Genomic DNA, 12622 nt, shown 5'->3' on the forward strand with positions numbered 1-12622 from the left:
GGCGCGCAGTTTGAATTTGCAACAATGGTATTTCTGCTCTTAACAATGCCGAACATTATAGAACACAATTTTGATATATTCGTTATACATTTTGTAGATTCGCATTCAATGAGAAATCTTATTAACATATTGATTTGATATAACGGACCAGGCACAAAGTAAAAAGCGATAACATTTATTGGATACATTCAGTCTAGACTGAAATAACAATGCAACACGCGATTTTACATTGTCAACCACAATTTCGTTAATTTTTTAATAAACTGAAGCTAACGCGTAAACACAAAGAACAAGTTCCAAAATCATTATATAAAAAGCGTTTTCTCTATTTTACAGCCAGTTTCTGCTCAATCCTAATTTCGACATTGTGCGCCTCGCCTGATGTTGTTGTTGCTTTTACACATGCAGTTTTAAACTAATTATTATCAAAATTGTTGCTGTTGCTGCTGCCGCCGCTGCCGAAATGTTGTTGTTGCTTGTCACTTGTATCCACAATCCAATTGGCAAATATGCGACGCCTAATAAATTGACAGCAATTTGTCAGTGTTTGAATGAAAAAGGGCTCAACGGATTTGTGGTTTCTTTACGTTTTTAGAGTGTTTATTAAAAAATTAATAATTTGTGGTTCATCGAGAAGCGCCCCAAATTACTGTGGCTTCCTACGGAACGAGCAGCCTGAAAATAAATTGAAACCAGATCGTTTGGTTGCGCCTAAAATTGTTGTAATAAAATATGCCTTACCTTCTGTCAGCTTGGCACGTCCGCCAGTTGGCTGGCACAGAATGGTGGCGCAGCCGGCGCAGACCACAACGCCCTGGGCGTGACTGAACACGGTTGTGATTCTGTAGCATCCCGGGCACTTGACATCCATGAAGTAGGAGTTGGGATGCTGCACCAAGCGCTTCAGCTTGTGCTTGCGTTTCTCCTCAGCGGGCAGAGGGTGCAGTAAATCTTTTGCTAGCTGTAACGGGAACCAAACAAAAATAATCACTATTGTGTATGCAATTCTTGGTTATGTGTCACAGTAACAGCCACAGTATTTGCAGAGATTCACAACAACACAACTTAATAACAGAATGCAATTGTATTTCACAATTGTCTGCAATCCCATTGGACATACAGGGGGATGCGCTCGTTTAGCATGCGTTGCCCACGAACGCACATATGGCTGGCTGTTGCGGGTTGCACTGTTTTAGTTGCTTAATGCGTGTATTATCACAGCAAATGCATATTTCGTATACACTGGATTGCCATGCGCATGCTATCACACAGTTTTTGCGTACGCATTTGCAATTTTTCTTTGTTTAAATGTGTATTTTTGTAAAATTTCGCACCCACCGGCATGTTTTTTCTTTCACAGCTAACACGGAAAAGGAAGTGGGCCAAATCGCAGCCAACTTAACTTGCAATAAACTACTAATAAATACCAAATTCGCTGTATTACTTTAATTTGGTATTTTCATTATTGCACAGAGTGGCAGCTCAGCCAACATTGTTTTGGCGCCTTTTTAGCACTGGCAGCATATCGACACTTTAGAGCACTTCCATCTGACACAAGATCCAAGCCGCAGGAAAATTAAAGCTAACAATGTCGACTCTGGAATTATGCGAAAAGTATTTTGAGACCCGTGATGTGTACAAGCTAATGGGCATTGCCAAGGACGCCAAAGAGAAGGAGATAAAAAAGGCATACCATAAGCTGTCGCTACTGGTGCATCCCGACCGAGTTCCCGACGCCCAAAAAGACGAATCCACGGAGAAGTTCAAAGTGCTCTCCAAAATTTACCAGGTGCTCACCGACACACAGAAGCGCGCGCTTTTCGACGAACAGGGCATCATAGATGACGACGACGAGGGCAAGCTGACCAATTGGCTGGACTTGTGGAGCAAAATATTTAAGCCGCTGTCCGAGGAAGATATTTGCAATTATGAAAAGGAATATGTTGGCTCCGAGATGGAGCGCACGGACATCAAGAAGGCCTATTTGGGCGGCAAAGGCTGCATGAACTACATCATGAACCATGTGCCGTTCATGAAAGTGGAGGACGAGCCGCGTTTCAAGGAAATCGTTGCCGCCATGATAGCCGCCGACGAGGTGCCCGAGTACAAGATCTTTACCGAGGAGCCGGCCGCCAAGCGCAATAAGCGCCACAAGAAATATGCCCGAGAATCGAAGGAGGCCACCATCATCAAGGAGCGCATCCAGCGTCGCCGCGAGAAGGACGCCGAAGCGGCACAAGAGTCGTCCGGCGGCAACCTGGAGCAGATGATATTGTCGCGAAAAAATCAACGCGAATCCAACTATAATTCGCTGATGGATCGTCTGCTGGTGAAGTACGGCGGCGAGGATGATTCTGATACAGTTGACTTCAGTGCCCTGGACAAGAAAAGGAAGCTAAAGAAGTCCAAGCAAGGCCAAAAGGCTGCAAAGATAAATGGCGTAAAGAACGGCCGGGTGGAGAAGCCGAAAGCCTAGACGCTCATATTTGTAGATTTAACATTGCTAAATTTGTGTAGTTTTAGTTCTAAATGTATTAATATGAAAAACTTAATCTCTAATATGATTATTGGGCGTCGTATTTGTTGAAAAAGAATATATATGCACATTTTTCAACATATATGCGACTTGATCATAACTAGCCCAATCAATGCCAGGGTTACATATACACTTTTTTTGTCGTAAGAAAGTCAATAACTTTGTAACACACTTAAATATATAATAATTAATAATAAATGTATAAGTATTATTTTGCTTGTTGTTTTGCTTGGCATTTTATCTTATCAGTTTTTGCGCTGCATACCAAGCGTCAGGGGCTGCCAATTCGATTGAATGCGAGTAGCGCCATTTTTGGCCACAGCAACTTATCGACCATCTATCGTGAACGGTAAACAAAAGAAAAATTGCTGAAATTCGAGTTAAAATTGGACCATAAAAGCATTAGACCTGCTGCGTAAAGAAATTCGATGGACGCAATAAAAAAGACGCCGGTCGTTGCAAGTCAATGTCGTGTTTGCCTAGGAGAATACGACGAGAGCACCATGCAAACACTTTCCACAGAGAATAACGATGCAGATAACGACAATACGGACGGCGAGGATGAAGGCATCCAAAGCGCAGCCTTTGATAAGCAGCATTTGAGCCGGAGTATTGAGTACTGTTGCGGCATTAGAGTAAACCCAGTCTGAATGAGCTCGACACATGTTCTAAAAAGCCTTATTTACAGATACGCCGTTCAATGCAGCTGCCGTCTCTTGTCTGCGAGCGCTGCTGCGATTTTGTGCGCATGTGGTTCAGCTTTCGGCAAATGTGCCTCAATACGCAAGTGTACTTGGAGAGCTTGTCCTTGCATGATGAGAAGCCAGACAACCAGATCACTAGCACAAGCGAGTACATGGAATATCTGTACGAGACGTTGCAGCTGCAAGCGCTTTATCGTGAGAAGCTAGAGTCCGTTGGCTCCCCGGAGATGGGCAGTGATTATGTGGTCGACTATGACGACGATAGCATTGTTGCGGACGCAACAATGCCGCCGGACGAGCTGGACGAGTGCCCCAAGCACTATTTGCCTGAAATAATCACCGAACTGGAGGCGTACGAGGCTGATGAGGGCGAGCCCATAGAAGTCGAGCCGGCTCTGATATATGCAGACGACAGCCAAACAGCGGAAGCTGATCTACCACTTAAGCTGGAGCATTGTGATGCCGATTACGATGATGATAACGATGGGTTCCTGTCGCCCACGCCATCGCCTGAGCCAAAGCCCACCACGACAGCTAAGCGCAAGCCGGGTCGCCCGCGCAAACCGGACAGCGAGCTGAAATCAAAGCGAAAGATCAAAGGCGAGCAGCTCGCCAAGAACGAGCAACAGACTGAGGACATGCCCACAAAATATATGTGCAATCTCTGCGGCAATGTCTATCCCAAGAAGGCCGCATTCACGGCTCACATGATGGCACACACCGACTACAAGCCGCACCAATGCGAGTAGGTTTCATTTACCTGTAAGGCCACAAAGATTCTCCAATTTACGTTTCATCTCTTTCACAGAATCTGTTGCAAGTCCTTTCGTCAAATGGGCGAACTGCGCGCACACATACGCCGACATACCGGAGAGCGTCCGTACAAGTGTCTGTACTGCGATCGTCATTTCTATGACCGCAGCGAGAAGGTTCGCCACGAGCGTGTGCACACCAACACAAGGCCATACGAGTGCAAGGAGTGTGGCAAGACGTTCACGCACACGGCCATCCTCAAGAACCACAGCTTGGTGCACTCCGGCGAAAAGAACTTCAAGTGAGCAAAGCCCAAGCACCTTACGCCTATGTCAATTTCTTAATATTCTTATTTGCAGCTGCAACATTTGCTCCAAGTCATTTACATTGCTGCACCAGTTGAAGGCACATCTGCAGACGCTGACGCACAGAAGCAAAGAGGAGCAGGCCTTCGCCAGCTCCAGCAGCTACATTCTGAGCCAGGAGAATCTGGAATAATTTAAGATATTCTAAATTTTAGTGGATTAAACAACATCGATGTATCAGTAATTCATAATTAAATTCGTATTGTCCCATTGAATGCAACAACCTCGACATTCTAGCGTATATAGTGCGCGCTATATATATATATATATACTTATATTTCTTGCTCAACCAAGCAAATATTTGGCTTACTTTACCCGATACGACTGTGATTATATTAATAGATGCTACAGCTACCATAGGAGCAATTTATTTAATAACTGAATTTAGAGTTAGTGTTTAATTCGAGCAGCACTTAGCTGCTGGAATAGTCGCCTTCGTCCTGGTTGTACAACATTATGCCCACCTCGTAGCGATGCACGTGGGTTCTTTCGTGAGCCTTCAGCTGATGCGGCAGACGAAAGCCCTTGTTGCAGGTCAGGCATTTGTGTGGCTTTTCTTTGGAGTGCGAAAGGGCGTGCGCTTTCAATGTCGTGGACAGCGAGAAGGTCTTGGCACAAATGTCGCACGCATATGGTCGTTCATTTGTGTGCATACTGTAAGTCACAAGGCGATAAAGGTTGGTAAGGTGCTTTAAATAATTATAAAACGTTAAATAACGAACCGTTCATGCTTTCGATGGGTGCTCCGGTCCGCAAAGCGGCGACCACAATGGGCGCATTCGTATGGCTTTTCGCCCGTGTGGGTGCGCATATGAGTTGTTAGATTGCAGGCGGCATTGAAGCGTTTGGAGCACAGCCTGTAGGTATGAATATATAAATAATTGCATTCGATAATGTCGCATGATTAACTTACTCGCATTCGTAGTTCTTTTCGTTGCGATGTGTGCGCAGATGCGACTTGAGCTGGGTTTGATTTGGAAATGAATTGCCGCACATGGAGCAGCTGTGCCTGGGAAAGCTTGATGGCTCACAGGCAGCGCCCAGGTCAACCGTAAGCGAAGCAACAGCCGAAGCTGGCTGCTCCATTGGCAAACGCTCCAATTTCAGCACAGATTTTCCCTCAGAATCGGACTGACTGTCCACGGCGAGACGCTTTACCGCTTGAGCTCCAGATTCTGGCTCAATAGCTTCAGCTTCAGCTGCATAACTTTCATGCTGTCTGTAATCGTGGTCATCATCTTCCTCTTCCTCGTTGTCCGCCACATCTGTTATGATGTACTCGTTGCCTTCGTTGTCGGTCGCCTCGCCCTCGGCCAGATTTAGCACGCATTTGCTGACGACAAGTAAATAATCCTCGTCGTTCTTTTCAGATGTATCTGCCAACTTTTCCAATACAGTTTGCTTCTCGGCAATGAGCTCAAGCATTTCATTTTTGTTATCTGCGCAGCTGCTTAAATCCTCGTCCGATAGCTGTTGTGCCTCAATAGTTTCCGGATCAGGCGTCTCTTGCTCGGCTAGTAAACTCTTCACGAGTTGCGTTTTGAATCTGTTTTTCTGCTGTTGAGAAATGCTTGGCTTGGGAGCACGTGCATCCTTGCCCACTTTCGATGGACTGCTGCTATCGGTGTCCTCGTCCAAGGAGATGCTCGGAAAGCATCTGCCCGAGGACATGGTGCGACGCACAACATTTCGGAGATGCGCATCGGCACGTCTGCAGCCTGTTAAAAATGTGTGCACCGATTGAAGATTTTGAATGCAGTCCGTGCATATTTGGTCGGGCAGGCCATCCTCTGGTCTCGCCTGTACATAATAATAATGAAAATAATATCTCGCAAGATTTCAAATTGCGTGAGTCTTACCACAATGCCAGCATATTCTTGCAATTGCTTCGCCAATCTGGCATCATCGAAGAGCGGCTGCAGCTGGGAACTTGTATCGGCTGTGCAGGTACGGCACAAGGTCCATTTTATGCAAATTTCCATTCTTAATACTCAATAATCACAATATAAATGCAATTAAAACACACCCGTTCATTTTGCGCCACAGCCGAGCTTCTAATTAGCACGTCAGTTTTGACCTGTTTCCACTGCAGCCGAAACGCGCGTTTTGTGCCTACTTGTTTTATAAAAGCATGTTTCTAGCTTAGGATTCATGCCTGGTAATTCAAGCAGATCGCCTTTCTCAACTTAAGAGCATAAGAAATGCTCAACTGAAGGCTGATTTTATGCATATATTGTGCAAAATGACTGATGGACCACATATTTGAGTTTTAGTGCATCATGAAATCGCATTCCCAAATGTGGGAATGGCAAAAAATTGCCATTCACCAACGCAGTCGCTTCTTCGAGCAGAATACCAAACAGAATAGTTGTTAGATAATGTGGTCACACTCGCATACTGTCAAAAATAAAAAATAAAAATCTAAGGACAAACTGCATATAAATTAAAGACGCCTTATTAACATATTTTATCTTGTTATTATTGTTAAGAGATTAGCAAAAACAAAATCAAAGCATGCCAGAGTATATGATATGCCGAATATGCTTAACAGAAGATATGAATGTTGACACCATGACACCACTCTACGACGAACAGGACGTCCAATGTCCCCTGGTTCGGAAAATAGAGGAAATCGGCAGCATTAAGGTACGCCCACAGACATATATGTACATACATACAGCCTGCAACCTGCACATTTTCACATGTCGATTTCATTCAACAAAAAGCTACCGCCACTGGAGGATATGCCTAGCCTGCTCTGTTGCAGTTGTGTCGGTAGCCTGACGAGCGCCTATAAATTTCGGGAATTGTGCCAGGAGAGCGAGCGAACCTTTGCCAGCAGCGTTGTGAAGGTACAAGCTCCAGTTCGCTTAAGTAAATGTAAATGGCTTAAATATAAAATTTGATTATTGAGTTTTTCAAGGCTGAACTAAAATTGGAGCCCACGGATGATCCTTCGCAAATTGAAAGTGATACGGTAGAGTACATTTATGAGGCTACCAACGAGTTTATCGATCCCGACGAGGATATTGAATTCGACGCCATGTTAGAAGAGCGCTTGGAGGAAACAATTGAGGAGGCGGAGACGGATGCGGCCTACGACGACTTCGAGGCGACTCGAGATCTGGATGACAAGAACATATTGCTTGGCAATGCCAGTGACAGTGACTACGATCCCAGTGAGCGTCTGCGAAAGCCAAAGGTGCGAAAATCGCGGCATGGCAAACGTGGTCGCGGACGGCCCCGGAATCCGACACATACAGTGCTGAAGCATGGCCAGGCAAAACCAGCTGCCACGGCCAGTAAATCAAATGAGGACACCTCCACGAACATCATGTGTGAAATATGCGGTAATATCTACTCGAAGCGGGCCGCCCTCAATATTCACATGCGTCGTCACATGTCCGAGAAGCCTTTCGAATGCGAGTATGTTTGTAGACTAGCTGCCACAGCACAAGCTAGCAATTGATTTGATACTTGAGTAACGATAATGAAACCAAGCTGAGGTGTCGAAGATTAAATACCCTTGCAGATGCAGGACTTGCAATACATTTTTACACCTAGCCTATTAACGATTTCAGTCCGATTGTTCTAGGATAATGCTGACAACATTTTCCTAATACGAGAACGGTTTTGGCCAGAGAATTTGACCAAAATTTCCCATGTCAGCTATAAAATAACGTGGTCCGCTTCGTCTGCTCTCTATATTATGACCTGTCTGTAAGAGATGGATCTATGCCAAGTTTCATCAATAGCTTATAGACAATGATAATACCTAATGCAAGAGTTTCAAGCGTAATTATCATTACTTAACTAAATTGCATTTGCTTGAGAATTTATTTCTTGCTTAAGTTCAATTTATCAATTTAAAATTCTTTTTCAGGATCTGCGCCAAGACGTTCGCCGGACCCTCAGAGCTAAATCGGCACATACGAGTGCATACAGGCGAGAAACCGTTTACGTGCAAATACTGTTCCCGCTCATTTGCTGATCGCAGCTCAAATATACGCCACGAAAGGTGCCGGCTAAGACAATAATTTATCTTTCCTTACTAATATGAATTTTTTTTATAGAACGCACACAAACGAGCGACCCTTTTCGTGTGGAACATGTGGCAAATCTTTCTCATATTCGAATGTCCTCAAGAATCACATGTTGACGCATACGGGCGAAAAGCCCTTCTTGTACGTTTGTCATTTTGCATATGTTCAAATCTAATGGCCAAGTCTCGTCACACGCTGGTTTATGATCCAACCTACTAAACGTGGCATTTGGTTGTTTTGCCAAATTGATTTGATTTGATTTGCCATTAAGATTTGCATGACAATTCAATCAAAGCCCATTTTAATTAAGCATATTTTCTTTTCAGATGTTTGCCGTGCAATAAGACATTCTCCCGCAAGCACCAGCTGGAGCAGCACATGGGAACTATGACCCATCAGCAAACTGTTAGAGCTCTGCAGACTACCGATGCGGTACGTCATTCTGAGATATATTAGTCATTCGTAACGGATTAAACAATTATTTAGTTTTTACATAAGTTAAAATAAAATCTTTACTGTAAATAAAAAGTACAAATTTAAGAAACATTTCAAACTCAAAATGAACCAAGTAAACTGGCCAGCTTTGTCGCCTGAGCCTTAAGTTTGTGTGGGCTTGCAGGTGCGCGGCTCTATGGAACCATGCAGATAGCTATTTTGGCATAAATATACAAAATTATAAGCAAAACATTTTCTGCGATTGTTGCCGTATTAGATGTCTGTTTTGTTGGGGTGTTAGGTGGATTTAGGAATTCAAGCAGATGCGACATATTTTCTACTGCATACTCGAAAGTTAATACTGAAACATGCAAGTGAGTATTTAGTTCACAATTAAAATACTTTGCTTCCTCTTCTTTGAAGTGCATTCACAGTGATTCTTAGTTTCCAAACAAACAGCTGTTTCCCTTTATAGAAAACAAAACTGTATTTTGAAGCGTTTGTTTGTTTACTAAAAAATGGAATTCTTATTATGTTAAGTTTAATTAAATAAAAAATGACGCTCAAATGCCGTACCTGCGCAACTGTAATTTACAACATAAACGCCAAGAATCTCTTTGAGCGTGAGAACTCGGACATCCTAATGAACATTGAAATGGTAGCCGGAACGGCGGTAAAAATTGTTGCTTCAATATAATGTGGAAACAATTGTAATATTTGCATTGCTTACAGCTGGTAAGCAGTCCCGAGCTGCCATCCCACATATGCGCTTGCTGTCTTCTTGACCTGAAACAAGCCGTATATCATATAAAAGTATTCCGTGAGCGCTGCATCAAGACTCAAGAGCAACTGTTGAGCACCCGCATCCGGGTCGAACCCTTTTCGGAAGGTGACTCGGAATTCGTTTATGAATTCAACAGCTATGATACTATTAAACTGGAAAATAATATTAATGTCGAGAAAGTATCAGTTAAAAGCAATAGATCAAAGGATGATTCCGAGGATGAGGAAGCAGAGTTAATGGAATTTCATGAAAATGAAGAGGACAGTTCAAATGAAATGGAAGCTAGCTTTGTTGAAGGCTTCACCGAAGATACCCACTCTTTGATTACAGGAGCATTTAGTAGCAATAGCCAAGGAACAAACGAAGAGTTTCGCGAAAGCGCAGACCAGGACTTAAATCAATATGTAAGCTACATCGACATAAGCACATCTCCCAGTTTCAGGAAAAGCAAAACTAGAAGTTTTGCCAATGTCCTCATTAAACATCCAGAAACCAGTGAAAGCGCAAATAAGGAAACCTGCAAAGAGAAGACGAATGGAAGCAGCTTAGAGACTAAAACACACAAAGTCAAAAAAACCTACCTCAGCTGGAAGAATCTGACGGAGGAGCAAATTATCGAACGCCGGAGGCAACAGCGGCGTCGGGACTGCATATGCGATCAGTGCGGCCGGCACTTCACGGACCAAAGCAACTTTAAATTGCACCTGTTGCGGCACACGGGTGTCAAGAACTTCAAGTGCAAGGAGTGCAGCAGACTCTTCTACACCGAACACCTGCTGCAGCTGCATGAGCGGACGGTGCATCGCGGCGAGCGGCCCTATGCCTGCAAGTACTGCGACAAGACTTTCAATAGCAGCACGACGCGTGTAATCCATGAACGGTGACTGCTCCTAATGTAAAAACTTTGTAGTTCATTTATTTAGCTAACAATTTCTATATTTTTTTTAGCTCCCATACAAATGTGCGTCCTTACTCGTGTGAATATTGCGATAAATCATTTATTTCTACGTCTGCTCTGAAGCGACATGATTTAACACACAATGGCGTGCGATCATTTTAGTAAGTAGTTTTATCTAAAACATGCTTTAATTTATGCTTGTAATTATTAATTATTTCCAAACTTTCCAGCTGTAAAATATGCGACAAAACATTTCAAAGAAATACTCATTTAAAGGCTCACTTACGTTCCAAACTGCATGCCTTAAGAGAAACGAATATTAGTTTATTGCGAGAGTTTGAATAAAAACAAATTAGCTCTTATTTATTTTATTTATGTTTAAAATGTAAATAGCTTATGATTTCCATTAAAGAAAACAATTTTTTACTTTCCGTTTATGTTTCAGAGATTGTCTAATAAAAATCTTGAACTATACATTAGGTGTATAAATTGAAATTTAAAATTGTTGTTAGCGTGTTTTAGACAAAAATTGTAACACATTTTCTTGGAAACGAATTTAAGATATGTTATTTTAATCAAAATTGAATAGCTGTTGAAAGAAATACAGTGTTTACATATTGATGTAATTGCAAAATCCCGAAATCAGTATTTTTATTACAAATTATTCGCATTTCTTGGTATATTTCTTTTTATCAAAGAGCGGTATTTTTTCAGATTCGAGATTCGGTCGCGTTGTCAGCTTCTCTTCTGTTCAGAAATCAAAAGATTATTTTAGATTTTATGAAAATGGAAGATTTTTGCCGAACCTGTGGCAAAACGGTGAACGCAGACAGTTGCATTAACATCTTTTCTCCCATGGGTCGTCGTCTTTTGCACTGCGTGCGCACCATAACAAACTGTTGGGTATGGAACAACGTATTCAAGCCAATCGAATGCTTATATCAATTTCTTCCAGTTGGAAAATGTGGCCGGGTTTCCGATCTATATGTGCGAGGACTGCCAAACGCTGGTAAAGAAGGTTAACTCCTTTCGCAAACGCTGCTCAAAAATTGAAGCCTTTCTCGTTAAACGTAAGGCCAAACTGAGCACAAACAATATTTCCCCCCCAACGTCCGACCAAGCCAAGATTTCTGACCCACTTCGTATTGAGGAACCAGTCGATATAAAGGTGGAGCCAACGCCCGTACAACAGCAGCAGATCGACAATGATGTTAATAATCAGCTGCAGGAAGACTTTGAAGAAACGAGCGAAAGTGATTATGGAGATCCGCCTGATTCTGATGGCTATGCGGATATATCTTTTGATGAGGATATTGAGGAGCCGCCCAGTGATTCATTTACTCATGCTGCTACCCAAGCCGAACCCGAATTACAACCAAAAAGTCCAGCGCACATTGATCCACATAGAAAACCTAAAATGGGCTCCCGCAAGTATACAATGCGTGTGGGAAAGAGAACCATGTACATTAAACTGACCAACGATAAACAACCGAAACGCATTGTGGATCGCGAGCGACAATGGGCATCGGCACGACCCTGCATCTGTGAGCACTGTGGTCGCCAATTCAAAGATGGCAGCAATCTCAATGTGCATCTGTTGCGGCACACCGGCACCAAGAACTACGAGTGTCCGGAATGCAACGAAAAGTGCTACACATTGCATCTGCTGCGGCGCCATCAGCTGAAACACACTGAAGGTCCCTACGAGTGCACCTTCTGCGGACTACAATACAGTACAAACAGCTCTCGAGTGCGCCACGAACGGTAAGTAAAATGTAACTAAGGGCCGCGCAGGTGTTTAATACCTTGTTTTACAGCGAGGCTTGCAAAAAAGGTCGAGCGCCGCAGTCAAAAACGGAGCTCATCAAACGAGGTGAACGCACATTTCAGTAAGTGTAATTAACTTAAAACCTATTAATGAGTTTAATTAATTAGTCCTATTTTTATTTAAAGCTGTGACGTCTGTGATCTATGGTTTCTGCGTGCCGGCAACCTAACCCAGCATATAAATTCATCAAATCATATTGCTAACGCGCGCATAAAAAACAAAAAGTTACAACTAAAACAAAAGAAATCGCTAAATATGAATCCTATATCTTGAAAA

General features: G+C 43.0%; 7 protein-coding genes across 9 annotated transcripts; 5 read left to right on the forward strand and 2 right to left on the reverse strand.

The window, feature by feature from the left end:
* Window positions 1-159: 159 nt before the first annotated feature.
* On the reverse strand, window positions 160-1489 carry RpS27 (ribosomal protein S27). 2 transcript variants are annotated; one of them, XR_011416138.1, is made up of 4 exons: window positions 1339-1489; window positions 742-961; window positions 588-675; window positions 160-518 (listed from the first exon to the last, which is right to left on the reverse strand). XR_011416138.1 is itself a non-coding variant. In XM_002054836.4 (3 exons), the coding sequence occupies exons 1-3, from the start codon at window positions 1342-1344 to the stop codon at window positions 647-649; spliced, it is 255 nt and encodes an 84-aa protein (XP_002054872.1). In that variant the 5' UTR covers window positions 1345-1488; the 3' UTR covers window positions 160-646. The 2 variants fall into 2 exon arrangements, 1 of the variants encoding a protein (XP_002054872.1); XM_002054836.4 differs by having other exon boundaries at window positions 160-675; window positions 1339-1488.
* Window positions 1490-1509: 20 nt separating this feature from the next.
* LOC6629579 (J domain-containing protein CG6693) lies at window positions 1510-2747 on the forward strand. Its single transcript, XM_002054835.4, has one exon. It carries the CDS (start codon window positions 1589-1591, stop codon window positions 2474-2476), a length of 888 nt encoding a protein of 295 aa, XP_002054871.1. The 5' UTR covers window positions 1510-1588; the 3' UTR covers window positions 2477-2747.
* Window positions 2748-2852: 105 nt separating this feature from the next.
* LOC6629578 (uncharacterized) lies at window positions 2853-4581 on the forward strand. Its single transcript, XM_002054834.4, has 4 exons — window positions 2853-3171; window positions 3225-3985; window positions 4049-4294; window positions 4353-4581. Exons 1-4 carry the CDS (start codon window positions 2965-2967, stop codon window positions 4489-4491), a joined length of 1353 nt encoding a protein of 450 aa, XP_002054870.2. The 5' UTR covers window positions 2853-2964; the 3' UTR covers window positions 4492-4581.
* A 129-nt stretch (window positions 4582-4710) lies between these two features.
* Zaf1 (ZAD and Architectural Function 1) lies at window positions 4711-6454 on the reverse strand. The gene is made up of 4 exons (XM_002054833.4): window positions 6218-6454; window positions 5272-6158; window positions 5081-5215; window positions 4711-5012 (listed from the first exon to the last, which is right to left on the reverse strand). Exons 1-4 carry the CDS (start codon window positions 6338-6340, stop codon window positions 4772-4774), a joined length of 1386 nt encoding a protein of 461 aa, XP_002054869.1. The 5' UTR covers window positions 6341-6454; the 3' UTR covers window positions 4711-4771.
* Window positions 6455-6735: 281 nt separating this feature from the next.
* LOC6629628 (transcription factor Ouib) lies at window positions 6736-8936 on the forward strand. 2 transcript variants are annotated; one of them, XM_015171340.3, is made up of 6 exons: window positions 6736-7004; window positions 7085-7210; window positions 7273-7784; window positions 8242-8376; window positions 8432-8542; window positions 8728-8936. In XM_015171340.3, the coding sequence occupies exons 1-6, from the start codon at window positions 6873-6875 to the stop codon at window positions 8855-8857; spliced, it is 1146 nt and encodes a 381-aa protein (XP_015026826.1). In that variant the 5' UTR covers window positions 6736-6872; the 3' UTR covers window positions 8858-8936. The 2 variants fall into 2 exon arrangements, with proteins under 2 accessions (XP_015026826.1, XP_002054868.1); XM_002054832.4 differs by having other exon boundaries at window positions 6738-7004; window positions 7282-7784.
* Window positions 8937-9340: 404 nt separating this feature from the next.
* On the forward strand, window positions 9341-10949 carry LOC6629627 (transcription factor Ouib). Its single transcript, XM_002054831.4, has 4 exons — window positions 9341-9509; window positions 9569-10500; window positions 10569-10679; window positions 10749-10949. Exons 1-4 carry the CDS (start codon window positions 9393-9395, stop codon window positions 10861-10863), a joined length of 1275 nt encoding a protein of 424 aa, XP_002054867.1. The 5' UTR covers window positions 9341-9392; the 3' UTR covers window positions 10864-10949.
* A 274-nt stretch (window positions 10950-11223) lies between these two features.
* Window positions 11224-12619, forward strand: LOC6629626 (zinc finger protein 771). Its single transcript, XM_002054830.4, has 4 exons — window positions 11224-11421; window positions 11474-12282; window positions 12336-12407; window positions 12472-12619. Exons 1-4 carry the CDS (start codon window positions 11299-11301, stop codon window positions 12617-12619), a joined length of 1152 nt encoding a protein of 383 aa, XP_002054866.2. The 5' UTR covers window positions 11224-11298.
* Window positions 12620-12622: the final 3 nt, after the last annotated feature.

Source organism: Drosophila virilis, chromosome 2 (genome assembly GCF_030788295.1).
Source record: "Drosophila virilis strain 15010-1051.87 chromosome 2, Dvir_AGI_RSII-ME, whole genome shotgun sequence".
NCBI lineage: Eukaryota > Metazoa > Arthropoda > Insecta > Diptera > Drosophilidae > Drosophila > Drosophila virilis.